Source organism: Nipponia nippon, unplaced genomic scaffold (assembly GCF_047370975.1).
Source record: "Nipponia nippon isolate SJK-2023a ecotype South Korea unplaced genomic scaffold, ASM4737097v1 scaffold_18, whole genome shotgun sequence".
Lineage (NCBI taxonomy): Eukaryota > Metazoa > Chordata > Aves > Pelecaniformes > Threskiornithidae > Nipponia > Nipponia nippon.
The window spans coordinates 1,313,039-1,335,246 of record NW_028262334.1 but is presented as its reverse complement, the minus strand read 5'-3'; the positions used below and the strand labels follow the sequence as shown (position 1 = coordinate 1,335,246).

At 54.7% G+C, this 22,208-nt stretch overlaps 1 protein-coding gene across 2 annotated transcripts in view; it reads left to right on the top strand.

Moving 5' to 3' along the window:
* MYO18B (myosin XVIIIB) overlaps nt 1-22,208 on the top strand; it is a 78,644-nt gene that overhangs the window by 34,826 nt on the left and 21,610 nt on the right. For both annotated transcript variants that reach the window (XM_087754690.1, XM_087754689.1), the window contains exons 25-39: nt 665-754; nt 2,565-2,684; nt 2,810-2,918; nt 3,528-3,652; nt 4,680-4,834; nt 5,982-6,105; nt 6,848-7,048; nt 7,152-7,262; nt 9,230-9,334; nt 12,399-12,545; nt 16,471-16,584; nt 16,963-17,079; nt 17,830-17,913; nt 19,111-19,248; nt 20,091-20,276. In XM_087754690.1, the coding sequence (XP_087610816.1) occupies nt 665-754; nt 2,565-2,684; nt 2,810-2,918; nt 3,528-3,652; nt 4,680-4,834; nt 5,982-6,105; nt 6,848-7,048; nt 7,152-7,262; nt 9,230-9,334; nt 12,399-12,545; nt 16,471-16,584; nt 16,963-17,079; nt 17,830-17,913; nt 19,111-19,248; nt 20,091-20,276 (1,926 nt within the window). The remainder of the gene's footprint in view (nt 1-664; nt 755-2,564; nt 2,685-2,809; nt 2,919-3,527; nt 3,653-4,679; nt 4,835-5,981; nt 6,106-6,847; nt 7,049-7,151; nt 7,263-9,229; nt 9,335-12,398; nt 12,546-16,470; nt 16,585-16,962; nt 17,080-17,829; nt 17,914-19,110; nt 19,249-20,090; nt 20,277-22,208) is intronic.

Sequence of the window (22,208 nt, the reverse complement as noted above, 5' to 3'; positions counted from 1 at the left end):
GCCCCTCTGCACCTTCTGAGGCCTGCGCTAAATTCTTAGTCCGTCTTCCTTGGCATCCTGCTCCTCCTCTTTCTTTAGTGAGGTTTTAACAAGATGTTTTCAGGCTGGTTCAGACAAAATAAAAGCTGCCCAAGCCTCTGTTTCTCTCTCCAAACCCGCCTGGGATCCATCAGGCCCCATCACCCGTTAACCTCTGTTTTTATCACAACTCTGCACGTTCTGCTTCTGCTCAGTGTTGGACATCAAAGCAGGACAAGGCTGCACCGAGCAGCTCTTTCTGCTGTACAGTCAGGCTGCCTGAAAAAGAATCACAGAAAATGATTGTGCCTTTGCAACCGCTCTGTGATAGCCTGCCAGGGCCCCAGGAACACTCCATGAGCAAAATTCAGATGTTTGGCTGTTCATTCCAGGCTTTTGAGGTTTGCTTCTTTCTCATAAAATGTGCTCTGCATGCACACCAAAGCTGACATTCCCTCCGATGAAATTCATGTCAGGAGCTGTAGTCCCGGCAGTTTGCAGTAAGCAGCCTTCAAAGTTGCCTGGTAAATTTTATTAATAAGGCAGCTATGTCTCTCCCACTCATTTTTAACAGAAAACAAGATTTTCATAAATAAACTGAGGATGCTGGAGCTCTCCATGTGTGTTTTTTTGCAATCTTCCCTAGGAGGAGCTGGCGGCTTTGAGAAGGAAGCTGGAAAAATCCGAGCAGGCGTGCGGTGAGCTCAGGCAGACCGCAGAGAAGCTGGAAAGCAAGGTAGAGCCCGAAAAAAGCCTCTGCCATAGCCCCACTTGGCTGAGTTGGAAATTAAGCCATATTGGGATAAATATGACCACCTATGACATTACATCAGGAGGAGCCATGATCAGCAGAGGGTTGGGCAGGGGGCAGCTGCCAAACTGCCGGCAGAGTAACCGCAGCCAGAGGTGGTTCTCTGCAGGACCCTGATGGGTTGTGGTGCCCGGCTGCAGCACCCAGGGCCAGCGTTGCTGCAGGGTCCCTGCTGGGTGGGATCCTGCCTGCCAGAGCAATGGGTCCACCCAGGGTCTGCACCCAGAGAGCAGCCCAAACGCCCTGGGAACGGGCCATTCCCAGGGGTGTCCCCAGGGAAAGCCTCATGTCCCCTCCAGCAAGGACAGACATCACCTCACGCTGTCACCAGCGTGGTGTACGAGGCTGAAAAGCAGCAGTGCGAATGTCATCCCTTCTGCTGACAAAAGGGTATAATTAGAATGGGAAATTACACACAGATGTATCATGTTCTCATTACGCTCTCAGGACTGCAGGCTTGCTGACCTCTGCAGACACCAGGAGTGACTTAGTTTAATGGGACAAATGCTAATACCAAGGAGACGGCATGCAGGAGAAGTGTCCTGCCTGTCCCCTGGCTCCAAGCATGACCCTGCTGTGTGCGGTGCTCAGGGGTGGCAGCTGCTGGGGCAGCCGCTCGACCACCCCGTTGTGCGTGTCGGAAGGGACTTGGAGGCATGTTGGGGACCACGTGCATCCCCAGCCGGCTGCTGGTCCTGTGCGGAGTCCCCCCTCAGGTGCATGCGCTCCTGTGCGATTGCAGCTGGAGTTTTGTTAAGCACTGGGAGGAGAAGGAGCTCCCAAGTTTGCTATAAATACCATGGGTTTACCCAGCTCGCCGGGCTGCGGCACTCACCCCTCGCGAGGGGTGGCTGAGCTGTGGTCTAGGTGTAACGCTGCAACTCTGGTTAACGGTACCAACAGCCCCGAGGGCCAGGGACCCCCTTCACAATGGGAAGCGGCTAAAGATGATTTAACTTAAGCTCTGTGTTAAAAATGAAATCACACCGACAAGGCTGGGACTGCTGAGCGAGGCTAACACCTCAGGACGGACCTAGAAAAATACCGTCTCCCCAGGGAAAGAAAACCTATTGAGTTTACTTACCAAATTAAACTTGCTGGCACCCTGAAGAGCTTGTGTAGCACACCATGCAAAATGTGAAGTGCCTTAAAATGCTGTCAGATGGAGGAAAAAGAGCATTGGAAGCCTGCATGTTCCTGCTGGCCCTGCCGCCTCTGCAGCCCCTTGCTCGGCCAGATTAGCAGGACAGGCCATGTTCACCTCTGCTTTGCAGAAAATGGAATTAATTATCTGGATTAATAACTCACTCCTTCATTCACCTGCTTGTTATTTCAGACAAAACTTAATGCTAATCAGCTAGAACGGTGCAGAAGTCTGATGAGCCCTGCCTGCAGCACACTGCAGGCAGCACGCTGCAGGCAGCACAGTGCAGGCAGCTGGTGCCAGCTGCCAGCTGTGCAGCCGTAGCGGGCAGCTGCCTCACCACAGGCAGCGATGCAAGGAGTGCAGCCACGGGCTCCGGCAGCAGTTGCTCTTTGCTGAGCACTGCCAGGGGGAGCCTGGGTTCCCACTGGTGACAGTGTTTGGTGACAGTGTGCACTTACCACATTCCCTAAGCATAAGCAGCTGCCAAAGGAGATCAGTCAGGACACTCGGGTCGGTGTGGGCTGGCGGGGCTCCCCCCGAGCCGGTGAGCACGATGATGCCCAGCCTGACTCCATGTTGTCCCCCCAGATCATCGATCTGACGACAGAGCTGTCAGATGAGCGGTACAAGGGTGACGTCGCCTGCCAGGTCCTGGACGGGGAGCGGACAGAGAGGCTGCAAGGCACTCGCCAGCTGCAGGAGCTGCAGGTAGGAAGAGCCCTGAACCATCAGGCCATGCTGGTGGTGATGCCACACTCTCAGCACAGCCTTGCTGGACCCGAGTGCCCTGGAGCCGGGTAGAGCTGCTCCCTTCCTTCCCTGGGTTTCTCCAGAGCAAACACGACCAAGTGCAGAAGAAACTGGAGTCGGTGCAAAAGCAGCTGGAAGAGGCCCAGCAGCTGGTTCAGCTGCGTGAGATGAAGATAAGTGGCTCTGGAGGAGGTAGGGGCGTCCCTTTGGGGGCAATGCATGCTCTGGCCATCCAGCCTGACCTGTGGGGCCAGCATGGCCACCCCAGCAGGGCAGCAAAGCCTCTTGCAGTGGGCAGAGGTTTGCCCCCTGCCCCAGACAGCTCTGCTCCTCCAGCCCCTGGCCACCCCAGTGTGGTTTTGGCACCCCGTCATTCTGCATTGCTCATCCAGTGGGAGCTGGCAGTGACGGCTCAGTCACACACAGCTCTGGCTCTTGCATGGGGCTGGAGATGCAGGCAGGGATTCTGCCTGAGGGTACTACTGGTGCTTGCTGGCACTGCCTGGCACTTCTGGCAGCTTAAAGTGTGTTTGAAGCATGTTTTGAAGTGATGAGGAGGCTCCTAAGACACAAGTGGGATGGGATGAGCATGCACGCTTTGCCTAGGGCAGGGGTACATGTGCTATGCGAGCCGGGGCAGCCCTGGGTGCACAAAGCAGAGCTCCACACTGCGAGCTCGGTGCTGGTGCCATACAGGAGCTGCGGTGCTGTTGTGCATTTGCCCATCTGACCCTGGCACGGCTGCCCGGGCTGGTCAGGCCTGAGCACGCACCCAGCGCCTTTGGGTCTCTCTGTTCGCAGAGGACGAGTGGCAAGTGCGCTTCGACTGTGCGCAGACGGAGATCGCCTTCCTGCGGAAGCGGCTGGCGCAGCTGGAGGAGCGGCTGGAGTCCGAGCTGGGCACCAGGACAGGGCTCGAGCAAAAGGCAAGTGCTGCTGGCCCCGGGGTGCGGGAGGGGACAGGGGCTCCCCAGGGTCACGCCGAGGAGCGGGGCTGCTGCTGAAGCTGGTTGTCCTCTCCTCTCTCCCAGGGCAGGCAAAGCTTCACAGGGGCTGAGGCTCAGAAATGCAGCCGTTTGCTGCTGATGCTCTCACTGACCAGAGGGAACTGGCTGTTTTCTGCTGGTTTGAGAATAAATACCCCAAAGCTTCCTTCAAGCTTAAAAAGTTACTTTTGTACATGGCAAAATTCAACCTTGGTCAGGCATGAGTGTGAGCACAGGGTGGAAAGCTGTGGAGTGGAGAGGGGCCCAGCGGTGGGTCTTGGTGTTGGTCTGGCTCTTGGATACTGGACTGGGTTGTGCTCGCACCATCTGTCATGCAAAGAACTGCTGGTGTAAAGAGCTGGCAGTTTCCAAGCTTTGCCATGAGGCGGGAAAAAGCCATTGTGCTTCCCTGAGCAGTGCCTGGGAGTCAGGTCACTTCCCATAAGGATAAAATAATGAATATTATTCACGGTACATCAAAAAGTAATAGGAAAAGCAGCCCAGTCTTAGGAGCATGGGTAAAGCAAAACAGCCCATTTGCTTTCAGATAGTTTGGAATTACAGGCTTCATTAATGCAAGATTTTACTTATTTAAAGTAATTGCTTAATGACTCCATTCTCTGGCTGGCGAGAACTCTGCGTGTCTCTCTGTCCCAAAGATGATGCGAATCCCTGGGGGATTCAGCTCATTCGGTCCAGGCACTGCCTTTTGCAGAGAAACGGGATCAGGCGTCTGCCCCTGGGGCAGCTTTGCTGACTCAGCAGGAGGGCTGGGGTGCTGCGGGCACACAGGAGGGTGCCTGGAGTGTGAGGGGTCAGGGCACCTAAATTTGTCCTTGTTTGGCAAAAGATCTCCAAGTGAACCATCCCCTGGCGCTGGTGTGGGGCTGAACCCTGGGCAGGGAGCGGCTGCAGGTTGCGTGTGCCGTAGGGTCCCTCCGCCGCTCACCACCGCCTCTGCCCACAGCTCAGTGAGGTGCAGGCAGCATGCGAGGCAGCCAAGAAGGTGTCCCAGCAGCTGCGGCGGCGGTGCAGGCAGCTGGCCTGCGAGCTGGAGGATGCACGGGTGCTCGCCGAGAGCCAGCAGAGCCGCAGCCATGAGCTGGAGAAGAAGCAGAAGAAGTAAGGCTGGCGGGAGAGCCTGGGAGGGCTGGGGCTGCTGGAGCAGGAGGGCAGGGGATGAAGATGCTTAGGGTGGCCTCGAGTGAGAAGTTCCTGGAAGGGCTGCTATTTTCGTCTACTTCGACTGCTGGAGGTTTCACCAAGCCAGGAGGTTATTTTTACATCCCGTTGCTGTGTGACTGTAACATACTTCCATAATAGAAATCACTCCTGATGCAACGCTTGGTGGCACCGTGGGGAGGGCTGCCTGGGGCTCGGAGAGCATGCTGGCTCCCGTGTCACTGGGTGCAGGGGCACCCTCATGCTGGGGTGTCCCAGGCTTCAGTGAGCCCTCAGTGCAGACATGCCCATGCCGGGACTGCTGCTGGCAAACCGGGCACCTGGTACGGGGGAGAGGATCTCTGTAACCAAGAAATGACCCCCAGCGTTTTAATGCTGCCATTTGATACCAGCGAATGAAATAGGTTTTCTGCCCAAAAATGGGATACCAAGACCAAGCAGGCACAGAAAACATGGGAAATCACTAATTGCTTTCTTTATAATTTCTTTTAATTTACACTTCATTGCCGGTATTCCCTGCTTGCCTGTGCTGAGACGCTCACTGGGGGCTGGGGCTTGGTCTGACCCAGAGATACGAAGGTGCTGAGAAGCTCCGAGGATTATTGCTCCGAAGCAGCAATGCTTCCTGAGCTGAAACCAAACCCTCGGTGTGGCAGAGTCCTGGCCAGCCCTGGGGATGGAGCTGCCTGTGGTGACAGGGGGCAGAGGGCTGCTGCCCATGCACAAACGCATTTTGGGATGTTTTGGGTCTGTAGCAGCTGATTGCAGCAGTTTTTTGTGCTCTGCTCTTGGTGACCGCCTGTGTGCACATCACTACTGCTCCACGCCGTCCACTTCCCACCGCTGGCACTTGTGCGGAGTAATTAGGGATTCACAAAATGATGGCAGCACTTTGCAGACAATAGCCTTTTTTTTTTTTTTTTGTCCTCTCAAAAGCACTTGGAAAGTCCAGTGCCAGGACAAGCGGCTTGCCGCCACCGGCTGAGGCTGTCTCCCTGCTTGCCTTGGCACAGCTCCCTGGCCAGGAGGCAGCCGTGCTGCCATTGCAGACTTGCTCGGGAGAGGTAACCTGTGTTTCCCCCTCCAGGTTTGACCTGCAGTTAGCCCAGGCCCTGGGAGAGTCTGCCTTTGAGAAGAGCCTCCGTGAAAAAGTATCACAGGAGAACACCAGCATCCGATGGGAGATGGGAAAACTACAGCAGAGCTTAGAGGTACGAGGAAAATATCCCACTTTGCTGCATTATATCCAGTTTGGGGATCAGCTCTCAAAGCAAAGCCATTATCTTTGCAATTATAGCAGAGGCAATTAGGCACAAACCTGGCAACTTGATTCCAATTTGTTTTAGTGCAGCTCTAGGATGTGCCTGATGTATTTAAATAACATTATCCTCTGCCAGAAGAAAGGCTATCACTTTTTACAAGTGATACCCATCCCATGGGTTAGGTAATTAGGCCCACCCTCATTTTCACTGAAGTCACTCGTGCTCTTCTTCACCCCTCTACCCACAATCTCATCTGCAAGAAGCCGCAGGTCTGTGCCCCCGTGGGACGGTGCTGCACCGGCCGCCCGTTGAGCTCCCCGCAGTGGCAGAGGCACAGTGTGCCGGCGTGGGAGGGAAGCTGCAAAGTGGCTGCCAGCCACCCCAGGCAGCGGGGGCTGCAGGGAACCTGCGTGGGGGACAGCCAGTCAGCGTAGGGGACAGCCAGACAGACAGGAGGATGAAGGCAAGGTCAGGAGTGAGCACGCAAACCTGAGAGTGAAAGGATTGTTTGGGGCTCATGGTGGGGATGGGGCTGCCCATGCAGGGAGGGGGCTGCCCGCTGCTGCTCCAGGGTGTTTCTGATGATGCTGTTGGAAACGGTCTGGGTTTTAAGAGCAAGGTGCGTATGCAAGGCCCCTCTCCTGCATCTGGGGCTCGGCTGCTGACCCGCTGCTCTGTCCCTGCTGAGCAGCAGAAGGAGGCAGAGGTGGCCAGCCTGGTGCAGCGGACGACCGTGCTGGCCAGCCGGGTGCAGGAGCTCAGCACCCCCAGCGCCCTGGATGCCCGCGCCGTGCCCGCGCTCAGGAAGCAGCTCTGGGACCTGGAGGCCAGCACTGCTGAGCAGCGGAAAGAGCTGGAGCGGCAAACCGCCGCCGTCGATCACCTGGAGCAGGTAGCGTGGCCCCCACCCGGGCTGGGTGTGCCAGGGATGTTCATCCCTGCACCTTCCTTGTCCCTCTGGGATTGTGTGCAACTGCTGTGCATTCATCTTTCAGCTTCACCAGAGGCTGGAGCTGGAGATAGAGAGGATGAAGCAGATCCACCAGAAGGAGCTGGAGGACAAGGACGAGGAGCTGGAGGATGTGCGGCAGTCCTGCCAGAGGAGGGTAGGTTGGTGCTGGGTGGGGGGACAGTGCTGGATGCTCCCCAAGGCTCCCCCATCCCCAGTGCAGAGGAGGAGCCATTCCCAGGGGTCCTTCGTCTCCAGGGAGCGGCAGGGTGGGCAAGCGGTGCTTTCCCACCACCAGCCCGCCATGAGCCCCGTCACAGCCCCGGGATGCAAAATCAGGGTCTGGGTCAGGCGTGAGTCTCTGCCGCAATGGAGCGGCTGTTGGGGACAGTGCACAAGAGCCACGTGCGATGCTGCACACAGGCACAGTGCTCCTGGTAACACCAGCGTCACACTAAGGGCACCAACTCCAGCCAGTGAAGGCTTCGTGTTTGGTGATAATGAACAGAAAATACCCTTTCAACAAAGCCATGAGGTCAGTGGCGTGCAAACATGAATTTCAATTTCTTTGAAATCCCTGGGGTGTTTGATTCTGGGCTGTGGGACTGCATGGTAGCAGCCAATTCACATTAGGCCTGGGGCATACTTGGCTATCGATAGCAAATTAACATCGCTGAAGCTTAATGAAGCGGTTGGTGGGGCTTTGCATGTGCTATTTTAGGAAGGCAGGACAAGTGGGAAGGCAAACAAGGCAATCTCTGCTCCTCCTGCTCCTGTCAGCACGTAGTTGTGCCCTAAGCCATGAGGCTCTGAGGGCTGCAGGGCTGCCACCCAGTACAGGTGCTGCCGTTTCCCACTGCACTGCCTTCCCGCAGTGCTGCCCTTCTGCTGGATGATGCACCAACAGCTCAGTGCTGCTCTCTCCCCCTCTCCACTGGCTGGTTTTTGCTGAAGCTCCGGGCTGGTCACGAGGACGCATTGCTCTGGGTCCTCCCTGCCCTTCTGCACCTCTCTGTCTGTTTAATTGCCCTGTGCAGAGAGCAAGGCACTGCCAGCATCACTAAAGGAGATGCAATGCCTTGTGGCTGCTCTTGCCAGACGATCTCTCGCCAGATCCTTTCTCTCCCTCACCTTGCGTGGCCCGAGTATTATTTTCCAAATGAGTAAATGGCAGAGACACTCCAGAGAGCAATCGATATTTAGCAGCCTGCTCCTGTTCCCTTTTTAAACCCTGTTTCTGAGCAACAGCTGGAGGTGCAGGAGGTGGCTGGGGCAGGGAGGGCTCCGAGGAGCTGTGCCAGGGTTGCAGCCTGGCACGTCTGCTCCTATGGGCACAGCCGTGCAGCTGCTTGCAAGGGGAGGAGCGGGTTGTGAAATGGGCTGGCTTGCTTTGTTAACACGTTTCCACCGCCACCACCCCCAGCTGGACTTGCTGGACCTCTCACAGCTGCACAGCAGAGCTCTGTGATGCCGCCCTGGGTCTGGTTCCCTCCTGCAAAGTGCTTGCTGTTGCTGCAGTGCTGTGGGATGGCGATGCTGGAGTGGAGGCAAAGGCAGAGGGATGCAGGCTCCTGTGCTCAGTGCTGGCTCTGAGGCTCCTTTTGCTCCCAGAAGCAGCACAAATCCTGCCTTTACGGCACGCTCTGCCCTGCAAGGCCACTGCCACCCCCTTGCTGCGGGGGGAGCTGGAGCAAGAAGCGTGCTGCCTGCCTGGCTCATGGTCACAGGATGCCTTGAGGAAACTTGGAGGGATTAGAGCCTACCCTCTTCTCGCTTGGCTGAAGGCCCCCTGTCATTGCTCCAGAACTGCACGGACAGCCCTTGGGGACATCTGAACATGCCTCACAGGTGGGGTGGCTCAAACAGCTCATCGTGTCCCCAAAAGTCCTGCAGGCTCCTGGACTGCTAACCCTTGCTCCTCCTGGCTAGGAGCAGTTGCACTGCCTGGAGGGTAGCAGAGGCTCTGGGGAATGTGGCCCGGTCCTGGTCCCCAGCGCCGGTTGCAGTGATGGGAGGCTTTGGTGCACACTCTCTCCTGGTGGTGTCTGTGCCCTGCTGGTACGCGGGGCTTTGGCACGGGATGGCCAGACTCTGAGCGTGGCTGGGGTTGTCTCCTGCACACAGCTCCGGCAGCTGGAGATGCAGCTGGAACAGGAGTACGAGGAGAAGCAGATGGTGCTGCATGAGAAGCAGGACCTGGAAGGGCTCGTCGGCACCCTGTGCGAACAGGTAAGAGGATGGTGCCTGCCCCGGGGCCATCCTGGAAGGGCTGCTAGCGGGCAGAAGTGTGCTCCGCCCTCCTTGCTGCTACCTCCCGGCCAGCCAAACTGCTTTGCTGGCCATGCTCCAGCTCAAAACACTGCCCGTAATAAAGGGAGCGTGAATGCGTGCGTGCATGTGGCTGCGGCGACAGCTTGGTTGTTCACGCGCGTGCAGCCAGCTGTGATGCCCTCCGTCCCTTGCCTCTTCCAAACGCCACCCGTCAGAGCAGCGGCATGTGCTGCAGCAGGCACTGGGTACCAGGAGGGTTTGGGGACTGCAGGCATCATATAGGAGACAACTGGTCCCACTAAGGACCCACCGAGGAGAGCTGGTCGCTTTTCTACAGGAGAATTATCTAAGCAGGGGGAGGCATCTGCTTTTTGCTGGTGTTTTCATGAGAGTCAAACAAACCAGGACTAACACTGGAGCAACTCGAATTGGCCAGAAAAGCAGTTTATCAGATTCTGCTCTTTGCAGAGGAATTCTGTCCCAGACACATTTGTTGAACAAATCCTTTTTCACTCTCTAATGTGTCTGTGGCAGTGATTGAAGTGCACGTAATGGGAAAAGCACACACAGCTGCTCCCTGTTAAATTAGAAGGCGAGGGGCTGAACGCAGCCTCATTGAACAGCATTTATCGGCTTGGGCATCACTTAGCATCGCCGAGGAGCCAGGCCTGGGGGCTGTCTCATGCACCAGCTCCTGCTGAAGGAGCTCTGGTGACAAAGAAAGGTCCTGCCTGGTCCTTGCCTGGGGCCACAGTGCTGCCAGGGCCGAGGATGGTATCAGCCCGAGACGGTTCAGAGTTGCCATCTCGATGCTGCTGCATGCCAGGGCTCCCTGGAGCTCAGCAAGGCTGGGTTTGTGCTGATGCCTCCCAGCCGCCCTTGCGCAGCCCCCATCGCATTGCAGCTCACCCCGCACGTGCAGGAGAGGAGGAACGGATTATCTGGAGCTGCAGTAATTAAGCAGCGCATCCTCCAGCCATTGGTACAAGCCTGCTGGATTTCACCATTTCACCAGCCCTGGCAATTGCATATGTTCATTAAACGAGATGAATCTGGGAGCTTTGCAACACTGAAATGGCGGGCATATTTCAAGTAGACACAAAATGGTCTGACGAGGCTTAGCCGTAATGTCCCGCCAGCTCCCAACTTATAAAATGTTTTGGGAACTGTCAGAATAAATCTCGCTGTATAAAAGCAGGGTATTATTGTAACTGCCTCTCAGTCCAACATGTCCCTCTTGTTCAATGGAGGAGAACTAAGATGGATGAGGAGGCAGCAGGAGCTGCACGGAGCAAAGCCGGGGGGGCTCTCGAGGAAAGGCACCTTCTCCTTCTCGGGACTGTCCCCAAGCACTGCCAGGGCGGCCCTGGGCCCCGCCAAGAGGGGAAGGGGAGACGGCGTAGTGTAGCTGGGTATTGCTGTAGTGTATGCAAAATACATCCAGAGCCTTGAAAGCAGCTATTAAATGAAATCCCATCTTTGTAACTTAAAAAGCACTGGGCTGCAATGGTGGGAGGCGGCGGCGGCTGCCGTACCTGCTGCTTCCAGTTACGGTACAAAATCCATCGGCTGTGGCAGCGGGCAGACCCTGAGCTGCGGGAAAATGATGCTGAACGGCGTCCAAGCTACAGTCTGTAGGGATGGCAGGGATAACAGCAAATCTGCTGTGCTGCAGTGTTGTTATAAATGCCGTCTGATTTACAGTGGACAGTGTGCTTCAGAGCAGTTTATTAAAAAGGAAAAAAAAAAGCCAACCCAGAAAACTAATTAAGGAAATGGAGATGCCAACGATTTCTGGCTCCAGCAAATGCCAGCCAGCTCTAAACCAGGTTACAAGGTCAAATCCGCACAATTAATTTTAGCCAGTGAACAGAAAATAGGAGAACGGGTTTGAAACAAGAAGAGCTGTGGAAAACAGACTAAATGGAAAATGCTTTTATACTTCAATTAGTCTGAAATCAAGCACTGAAACCATGTCCCTGTTTATTTGGTGTTTTTCTAATTCTTTTATCCTTGTAACCATGGTTGCTCTCAGCTTCAGGGGGGAGTGTAGACAGTTGGGTTTTTTTAAGGTGCTTCCTATTTCCCTTCTTTAAAAGGCTTCAGAGTAATGTGGTGACACCACACCGCCCAGGGACGAGCCTCCAAAATCACTCAGCAGTTATTTTCCGCCAGCACTGCTGGGGATTCACGCACGAGAGATTGCTGCCTCCCGCACCGAAGGCGGCAGCATCGGTTACGTCCCTCTGTGGCTGACAGGGACTCCAGATGCTTTGCATTAGAGATGTGTAAATAACTCCTAATGAAGCTTTCCTCATCACCGTTTCATGGGTTTTTTTCCCTTTCCCCTTTGGGCTGACTTTCTCCTGCCTTCGTCACCCTTTTCCCCAGAGGGGCAGAGGGTTTTCTCTGGCTTTTTTTTCTTTCACGCAATGACTTTTGCATTTTCTGTGCCAGCTATCGACACAGACGCTGGACCCGCATCTTCTGGGTCTACCCCTCTCTGCCCCTACCCCTCAGCCAGGGTGGTTTCCCAGGGGGGTGACAGTGCCCGGTGGCCGTGAGGACAGGGCGCTATGTCTCTGGGGACCCACAGTGCCTGCCTGTGCCCCCCGGTCTCGCAGCCGGGCTGTCCCTCTGGCCTCAGGGGTGGCTCACTGAGCAGGCACGCGGCTGATGGAGAGCAGGGGTGGGCTAATGTTTTCAGAGGAACAGCTTTCTGGTGGCTAAAAAAATGTGGTGTTTTGGTGGAATCTGCCAATACTGATGTTTATGAAATTTATTTTCTCCCTTTTATTTAACTATTAAATTCTTTTTATTTGATAAAGAGGGAAAATTGCAATATCTATACATAGATATTTAATATCTTCTTGCATCGTGACTTCAGCATTACCAAAATGTTTCCAAACTGGTGGTTTTTAGAGGTTTCATGTTGTGGGGAATGTCTGGGGGCAGGACGGCAAGGTCCAACAGAGGTTTTGCAGGGTGTCAGGGCTCAGGACACCCCCTCTCCTCTCCCCAGATCGGACACCGCGACTTTGACGTGGAGAAGCGGCTGCGGCGGGACCTGCGGCGGACGCGTGCCCTGCTCGCCGACGTGCAGCTGCTGCTGGCAGCCCCCAGGGAACCCGGCGCCAGTGCCCAGGAGCTGGAGCGGCTGCGCAAGCAGGTAGGTGCCTTAGGGCGAGCAGGCACCTCCCTGCTCCTTGGAGCATCACCCTTTACCTTGGCCAAGGGGAAGCTGCAAGAAATATTTACAGGTGTCCTGGTTTTAATTGTCCATGGGGCGAGCAGTGACCCTGTGCTGTGCGAGCATCGTGCCGCCCAGGCCAGAGCAAGAAGTGCCTCTTGTGCTGACGAGGGTTGTCTTGTAAGGAGCACTTCTCTGTAATTAAGCCAACAGTGGTTAAGTATTTTTTCCCTTTTTTTTCCCGCAGCTCTGTTAATTACCTTCTGTTCAGCGCGTTTTCTATCTGTCTAATAAGGCGCTCCAGAGGCGCTGCGTTCGGGACGTGTTGCCATAGGGATGCTGTAAGGCAGGAGCAGGGATCGCAGCAGATTTGCCATAGTTTAAGTGCAGTTCACAGCTGGCACTGAGCGACCCAGCGAGCGGCTGCAGGCAGGTGCCATGCTTGTGCCCACCACGCCACCGTCCGGGGACGGTCTCAGCCCTGGGGTGAGCTCAGGGTCCGTGGGGTGCCCTGCCATGGGACAGGGGTGGCACAGGGCTGTCCATCCCCAGGCTGGCCCTGCATGTGCATCCCGCAATGCCAAGCACTGGGGCTGAGCTAATGATGCCGGTCCTCCAACACCGCTCAGTAATTAATCTGTACTGTACATTTCCCCTGGAAACAAACTAATCGGGAGGCATGAGCGATTCCAACAATGTACATATATAATTGAGATAATAGTTCTGCGTAAATAACATCTGTGAGCAGCAGCTGTTCCCACCTGTGCCGAGGGAGAAGGGGAAGGTGAGCTTGGCCTGACGTGGCCAACAGAGTGCCCGTGCCCGTGCTCATGCCCATGTCCGTGCCCATGCCTCTGCCACTGACCTGGATGGCCAGGGCAGGGGATGGCCATGGCCAGGGCAGGCAGCAGGAATGGCCATTTTTGGCACTCATGAGTACTCTCTTAAACATTATTGAGCTAATGCTGTAATGCTACACTTAACAATTAATCCCTCGGTATTTCCCAAATCCTGCTTTGGGGCTGGAGGTGATGCACGGCCCCTGCCTTGCTCTTTCCCAGCCCCTGGTGCTCTTAACGGGGCTGGGTGCTATGCTCAGCACCGGAGCTCGCTGCAGTGGGCTGATGCTGAGGGACCCCTTCCATGTGCTGATCCGAGGGACCAAGCGGCGACGCTGGGACGCTCACTCTGCCTGGTGAGCGTGGCTGTCCCTGTGGCATCCAGCCACGTCTTGCTAGGGGAATAATGCCTTGTTCCCTGGGCAGCCCGGTTCCCGCGGTGAGGCAGGCTCGTGCAGGAGGTTGCTTTCTCTTGCCTGTGCCAATGATGCCATATGGTCCATCCCTGGCTCCCTCGGTGGGTGTCCTCTGCCCGGCTGCCTCACACTTTGGAGAAGGAGAGTGGAAAGCCTTAATATTGGGAATATTGAGTTTTTGCTGCATTGCCAGCATTGAGACTCTGCACGCGTTAAAATGCCTCATGATTATTCTGTCCTTTAAATTTAAATGATTTCTAATGGCATTCATGACGACTTTCTCAAAAGCCAATACATCCTACCACCAGCCCACAAACCTCCACATGAATAAAAACTTTGCTAAAATGCTACATTTCCGTTAATCAAAATCCATATGGCTAGAAGTATAGCATTGTTTCTTAATAAGGCTGAAGCATCCATTTTACGCAGGTATTTAACAGATGGTGTAGCACAGCAAACTAATGTTGTTCAGAAGTTCATACATTATGCATTTTTGGGGGGAATTTCAATTTATTCTTCCCAACTGGGAAAATTCCATTACACGAAGTGAAATGGAAGCTGGTGTTTAATGAGAGGTCCTGGAGATGCATTTCTCTCTGATTAAACTATCTGGAGTTTTAGTGTAATCGTGGCAGGGGAAAGGCCAGTCCCAAGGGCTGGTCGTGGATGGGATTGCTTCTGGAGGAGCCTGAAGCTGGGCGGGTGGAAAAGCCCTTGGCCATAAAACCAGCAGTCAGTCCGACTGGCATCTTTAATGTCTCCCAGCAGCTATCGCTCGGGTCATTTCAGTAACGGCTGCCTGAGCTTTATGCAAAACATAAAGGCTGTTTTTGAACTGGTGGAAGAAAGGGGAACACAGCGCGTGTCGCTGTGAGAGTGGCTCTGCAGATGTATGAATAGACTGCCTAGATAATCCATCAACATGGGCTGAGTTTGGACACAGGAACATCATTTTAAATAACAGTTTTGCAGGATTCAAACCGCTAAATGTCTCCATGCCAGAGCTTTATATTTCTGATGACGAGCAGCTTCTGGCTGGCACTGGAGCTGAAGACCCAACAATGTTCGGGGTTATTCCTTCCCTTCCGTTCCTTGGTTCGTGCAAAGGTGGCAGAATGACTCAGAGGTGGAAATGCTGGTCCCAGGAGTCAGAGAGCAGCCACTGCCCCATCCTCAGTGGTGGGACGACAGCGCCTTGGGGCAGATGCAGAGGTTTTGCTGAAGTTGCTGGCGGGAACTGCTGGCGTTGTGCCTCATGGCAATGGAAGATGTTCTCTGCCTGATTTTCTCACCAAAGGAGTTAAAAATAGGGGATGCAATTTAGGAAGAAAGGTGGAGGCTGAAGATCAGAACCCTCTGATGTTTCCATGTGCACCAGAAAGGCCGTTGCTCTGGCCCTGGGGTAGAGGGGGAAAAGGTTTCTGTTGCTGCTGGCTGCAGTGGCAGTGTTTGGCCACCCTCCACGCATGGTCAGCCCTTGGGGCGCAGTGTGCCGTGTCCTCCCCTTGCAGCAGGCAGGCGGCAAGGAAGGCAGACAGCGAGGAAGGCAGGCAGTGTGCCGGCGTGGCACCATTGGGCTCGGCAGGGCTGGGAAGTGGCTGTTCAGAGATCCCACCCTGCCAGGAATCATTGACTTTAAGAGAAAAATGACTTCCATTTCCTCTGCAGATCAGGCACTGAGGAAGCAAATTACCTGCTCAGCTGTTCCAAGTAGGTCTCAATCACCCCAAACAGTTGAGGGAAATGAGCCGAGGATTGCTCCGGTTACAGTACTTTGTAATCCCCCCTTTTTTGAGGCAGAGAGTAAAAAAAGACAAGTAAACCCTGAGAAAATAGCCTAAAATGCTCAAACTCTCACCGTGGTGTGCAGCGGCTCCCGTTGCCCCCAGCATCCTCTGCAGCGGAGCAGGACCGGGCATGGGAAATGAGCAGCAAGCAGAGGGGTTTAGTTTTCTTTTTCATACAGAAAAGGAAGAAACCTAAGCAAGAAAGGGAAGGAACTGGATGTTCAGGTACAGCCTACATAAACTCCTCCGTCCTGGCGGTGTGAGTTTTTGGGATGACACTGCATCTTCCAGATATTTGCAGCCCATTTAAGATCATTGTAGTCTTAATGGCTGAGCTATAAAAACCGAGAGCAAATTAGCATTTATAAATGTGATATTTCGTGTGTATTTGCAAATGCAATTTATGCCACATGAAAAGCCCATTTACAAACTCCGAATCATGAATTGCTCTAATCAGGAATTACATGTAATTCACATAATTTTGCAAATTAATGATCCCAGCTCTACCTCACCACAGCAGTGTCAAGGCAGAGGGTGGATGCGCAGATCGAGGCACTTCAGCACTCAGCAGGATGGTCAGTGGTGTTAGGATCCGCGGTTAGGTGTGCCAGGAGCTGCCAAGAAAGCCCTGCCGCACCGGCTGGGAAGGGCAGAGTTCTCACTATAAACCAGGTGCAGATGGGCTGAAGAGCAGCACAGATTTTAAAAGGTGGAGTTTCCATGTGCATTAGCAGGGGAAAATGCTCTGGGGGTCAAGTGTAAATAGATGTGGCTGTGTGGTAAGGGGAACAGCATAATCAGCACGCGGTTTCTGCAGACACCAAGTGCTCCTTTAATTATGATCTCCCTCAATTTTTCCCAGTTGGAAGAGAGTGAAGCAAAGTGCGCGGAGGCCCAGAGGTCCCAGCAGACGGCGGCCCTGGAGCTGGAGAACTTGCACACAGAGCTGGAGACCCTCAGCAGAAACAAGACCCTGGTGCGGAGACACAGCCGGGGCTGGGGAGGTGGGAGGGCGGTGGCACAGTCCTACCTCCTCGTGTTTGATAGCAATAATCAACTTTTTACTAAATCAGCAATAATCAGCATATTTCCTGAATCACCCAGCCTCTTTGGCAGCAACAGCCCCCAGGGGCTTAATGGATGTATAAGGCTGCAGCGATGGATAGTAAGAGGGTGCAGCATCCCATAGTTCCCTGCTGCAGCTACGCGGGAGCTCCCTTTGCCTCTCCTGGTGCAAGCATGGGGTCAGAGGCTGGCGGCAGTGTGTCCCAGAGGATGCCGTGGTCTGGGTGGTACTGTGCAGTGGGTCCCCCATGGGATGCACAAGCCAGCAGCACCGTGGGTCCTCCCGCAGGTGGATGAGCAACTGTACCAGCTGCAGCACGAGAGAGCCGACCTCCTGAAACGCATCGATGAGGACCAGGAAGACCTGAACGAGCTCATGGCAAAGCACAAGGCTCTGATCGCCCAGGTAGGAGCCAGGGCAGTGGAGGCTGGGCAGCATCCCCCTCCCCGGGAGGGTGTTAGGAAAACCCTGCAGCCTGGCTGAGAGCACAGAGCAGTCCCCATCAGTGCACGGCAGCTTGGGGACCCCAGGAAGCTGATGCTGTGATGAGAGGAAGGAATGGCTCATGGCTCCACCTCCTCTCACCTGTAGTTTTGAGTCTTCTTTCAAGAAGTGTCTTGGCTTTAGTTTCAATAGTTGGGAAATCCTGTAGCATCCCTGTCTGGATCCTTTTGTATTCTTTCTTTCACTGTTTTCTCATGCAGAGCTTAAAAAGTGCCGGCAGACAGCCCCGGGGCTTTCTGTGCAATGCCCAGACTAAGGCAGGCTCTCCCAAAGGATTCTACCTTCAGCTGAGGAACCCCAAGGCTCCCAGTGGAGCAGGGGTAGGCTGGCGAGACCGACAATTCAGTCTGGTGCCCCTTGCAGTGGTGTTATGGAGCCGGGAGTCTGTATGTCTGAAAGGACCCTGAGGACAGAAATGACCTTAACAACATGGTTTCTGTCCTGATCTACAAATATTTGTTTCAAAAATTAGGAAAGTTGCCTTGAATTAGGAGAATTAAGCTCCTTCAGTCCAGTGCAGGAGCGGCTCACTGTTTTGGTGGTAGGAGGTGCAGGCATGAGCCAGCCTTCGGCACTGCACTCCTCGCAGTGCGTGCGCTCTGCTCCAAGCCCTCGGGTCGGCTCCTACTGCTGTGCTTTCTCTTTCTGCAGTCAGCAACAGATATCACTCAGATCCGGGAGCTGCAGACACAGGTGGAGGATGTGAAGAAAGAAAAACAGAGCCTTCAGGAGAAGGTAATTCCTCCTCAGCTCATTGCACTCAGAGCTGAGGAGCAAGAGCCATTCGGCTGTCCTATGACATCTCTGTGCCCGGCGCATCGCTGGTGCCAGTTGTGGATGCCGTGTTCTTGTCTGAAATCAGATCAAGTCTCTACCCCAGTGGTACAAAGCCATTTCTCCTTTGTAATATGGTCAGGTTCCTCTCCTCTTTCTAATGCGCTATGCGTGTCCCCAGGAGCAGCACAGTGCAGCAGCCGCTGTTTGCCTGCTGCACACCCACAGCCCTGACCGTACAGGCAGGACAGGGCTGGGACGGGCTGTGGGAATCTGCCAGCAATGGCTTTGGGCTGGAGAAAGCTCTCCCTGGCAAGGCTCTTGGGATGGAGAGCCCCACTTCTTCCTCCACCCTTCCCGAGATGCTGGTCCTGTGGCAGGAGCTGCCCCATGGGGCCAAGCGGACCCTGGGATGGGGCTGACCCCAGGATGGGGCTGACCCGGGGGTGGGCACTGGTGGGTGCTGCACTGCCTCGCCTCTGCGGCTGCACTGGCCCTCCTGGAGGGCATGGATTTAATTTTAAACACATGAATAATCCCATTAACTTATGTGCTTTATTGGAGCGTAGCTAAGCTGCCCAGGAATCAAAAGGAGGACTCGCTCCCTCCCAGGCGGAGCAGGTGGTGCTTTAGAGATAGGCCAGATAAAAGAAGACAAATTCCTGTACTTCTAGGTCAAATACAAAATCTGAACCAAACTTGTACTGGGATCGCTAAAAGGGCAGTTTGCTTTGGAGATCTCAGTGTAACAGCTGAAGAAACAACTTGGTGCAGGGCAGCTTTCCACACGGGGTAAATTGTGAATTTTTACACCTGCTGTCCTCAAAGAGTTTGCTGAGAAAAGAAAAGCAAAAGAGACCCAGACACGTGTCATATCGCTGGCACATTTTTCATTCAAAAATACATGTTAGTGTCATGCATTTATTGTGTGGTATTAAGAGCAGGGAGTCCTTCACAAAGCCAAAGGCAACGCTTTTCCATAGTGCCTGGCAGCCTAAGCCAGGTCCTGCACATTCACTTTGCCTCAGGAGCCATGAGAGGTCCTTGGTGCATGTCACACCAAGGAGAGGGACTGGTGGGGACTCTGGGAAAGAGACCGGGAGGTGTTTGCGCAGGTCAGGGGCCAGGGAGGTGCTAACACAGCCTGTCCTCGCCCAGCTGCAGGCAGCGCAGGCAAGAGTGGTGAGCCTGGAGCAGTGCCCAGCCGAGCGCGCCATTGTCAGCCGGCAGGAAGCCCGCATCCGTGACCTGGAGAGCCAGATGGACTTCCAGGCTGTGCAGATGAAGCGCTTTGAGGTACCACCACTCGCAGAGGGGATGTGGACCCCTGGGGAGATGCAGCTTGCTTGCAAAAGGCGGGCACAGCAATGCCATTGCCTCAGCTTTGGGGGGAAGAGGTGCCCAGGAAGGGGTGGGGAGGGACAGGTCAGGTCTTCGGCCAGCTCTCCTGTGCTTGTGAGCAGTCCATATACTTCAATCCACTGCCATTATCTATACATGCTTTACTGTGGTGTTTATTGAAAGCAAACAGTGGGTCCACTGCTATAAACAGCTGGAGGAATATATGGTCCCTGCCTCCAGACACAGAGTGTGGTGTGTGCTGACTGCTCAGCACATCCATCACAGCACCTCTCTGACAGGCATCCCTCTGCTCTGGCATCGTCCAGAAGTCAGGACATAAGGCTTGATCACAATATTTCACTGTCCCCATTAATCAGCATGTCTGCTGGCGCCCCGGGATGTGTTTTTACTGTCACTTCTTCCCTGAGTTGTGCTGCCTGAACAAGACCAGCCCAGGGGTGAAGGAAAATGGTCTTGTGCCTCTAAAGCAGCAGCTGGCTCCGTGGAAACCCTGGGGGACATGGTGTGGCTGTGGGCGATGGCACTGCCTGCTGTGGTGGGTGCAGAGCAGGGTGCAGGGACGGGTTGGGGTCACTGGGGTCTGTACCCGCTGCAGGCAGCTGCTGGCACTTGCAAGGTTTCAGGGCAATGCTTGATAATGATAATAATAGTGACTGGCCCTGCGGCGTGGGCGGGAGGGAGCACTCTCCACATCTCTTGATGCTCATGGAGAGCTTCATAACTCCTCACCTCCATCTCCCTTGCTTCACCTTGTGCCCTCCTTGCTGCCTCCCCAGGTGCTGGTGCTGCGCTTGCGAGACAGCATCATAAAGATGGGCGCGGAGCTGGAGAAGGCGGCCGAGTCGGAGGCGCGGGAGAAGGAGAGCACCAGGTACTACCAGAGGAGGATGGAGGAGATGAAGGCTGACATGGACGAGCTGGTGCAGAGGGAGCTGGAGTCCAGCCGCCGGCGTGTGGAGCTGGTAAGGGGGTGCTGCCCCCGCGGGCTCGCACGGCCCCAGGGCCATGGCATGGGTTTGCTGCTGCTACAGGTTGCCTCTCTGTAACCTGCAGATTGGCCCGAGGGTCCCGGAAAAGTAATTTTTCTGAGTGGTGCTTTGTGTGCTCTGTGTTTGGAGACAGAGCTGGCCAATTTGGTGTTAGCTGTCCCCCGCGCAGGTAAGCCGTGTTTCCCAGGCTGCTCCCCCATGGCTGCCCTGGGTCTTGCTGATGTCGGGGTGTCAGGCTCGGCTTTGGCGAGCAGAGCCGTGGAGCGCTCGGAGGGGCAGTGAATTGCTTCGCATCCCTCTGCAGCCTCAAACCATTGAACCAAAGCTGTTATTGAGGCACCTCGCGTTTCATTTCTCCATAGCTGGGCTGGCAGCCTGGGCAGTCCCTCTGCTCCATGTTTTGTTCCAAGAAGGAGATTGCTTTGCCTGCTCAGCTCTAAGAAATGCGGAGAAGTTGCTCAGGTCATTCCTGCACCTCCCTGTGCTGGTTTTTCCTCGTGTTGGGTAGAACCGCAGCAAGGCCAAGCACTCCCCTGCCACGGGGAAAATGCCCCATCCCCCTGCCAGCCCCCCACGTGCCGAAAGCCGGCTGCGTGGCTCGGCGTGCTGGGGCTCAGCCAAAGCACCAGCTCCTCATTTCACTCCCAGCCCCAGCCAAATAACTCCCCTGTGGCACAGCGGCACATCAGATGGTGCCAACAAGCAGCTAACCTGCTCTGCACACGCAAAACCCCAACTAGATTTGGAGTACAGCAAAAATAGATTCACCTTCATTTTACAGTCCTCTACAAGCATCTCTTTTCATGTTGTTTTTTTTTTCCAGTAAACAAAAAGAAAGCCTTGCTTCCAAGCAGTAATTGAAATATATTGCATTTCTGCTGGCAGCAGAGCAACATTAGAAGCAGTTATTTTATCAATAATCTTTTATTTAACAATCAAGGAGATTTCAGCATTTATTTCACCCTGAGGCTGCCAGCCTTTCTGAAGGGAATGGTGCTTTAGTGTGAATTATTCCACATCCCCTGCCTGCGCCGTGAACAGGCTTTGCCCTTGCTCTGCCAGCCTGACTCCTACGTGCCCGTGTGCAGCTCTGGCTGCCGGGACACCCTCCGCTGGGCACAAAACGAGTCTCCCCTCTAGGTCGGAGTCATGCAGCCATTGATGCTCTTCGGAGTCATGAGATTTTAAAACCAGATGCTTTGCTGAGTGCACCCGGTGTGCCCGCCAGCTACGGGCATGCCGAGTGGCTCCCCGGCCTGCGGGGCTGCCCGCTGGCCTTGCAGCAGCCCACCCTGGGGCCAGATCCTGCTGCTTTCCCTGTGGGCACCAAGCGAGACACGGCTTCAGTTACTATGATAATTGTGTGTTTATGCAGCTTTGTTATAAATGTGACATTTTGGAACACAGATGCGCTGTCTGTTAGGATATGGGTGGGTTCTTTTAACTGTAGTTTTGTATTTGTGCATATATTTTTACAAGCTGTTTGAATGTTTCATACGGAGATGTGAATGATGGGTGTAGCGAGATACTTGGTCTTCTTAGCACACTTCTGTTCTCACAAGTGAAGTTTGCAAAGAAGTCTGAAAGGGATTTTAGAGGCACCTCCCTGGAATAAGACACAAAACGCCATAAACAGACAAACTCATAAGCCAATACAGAGGGTCTGGCTTTATCCAGACACCCCGGCATTTGGGGTTGCCTGGCATCTGGTGCAGCAGGAGGAAGGAGCCAGGCAAGCCCTGCAGTGGGTGAGCTCCCCCAGACACATCACACCAGCCCCAGGTTTCTCCCCGCTGGCACGTGGCGATTGCTCCGCAGGAACCGGGGCTCCGTGAGCCCACCGCGGCGCGGCCGCATCAGGAGCCAGAGGCTGCTGCACAGAACATCGCAGCGTTCCCTGGGAGC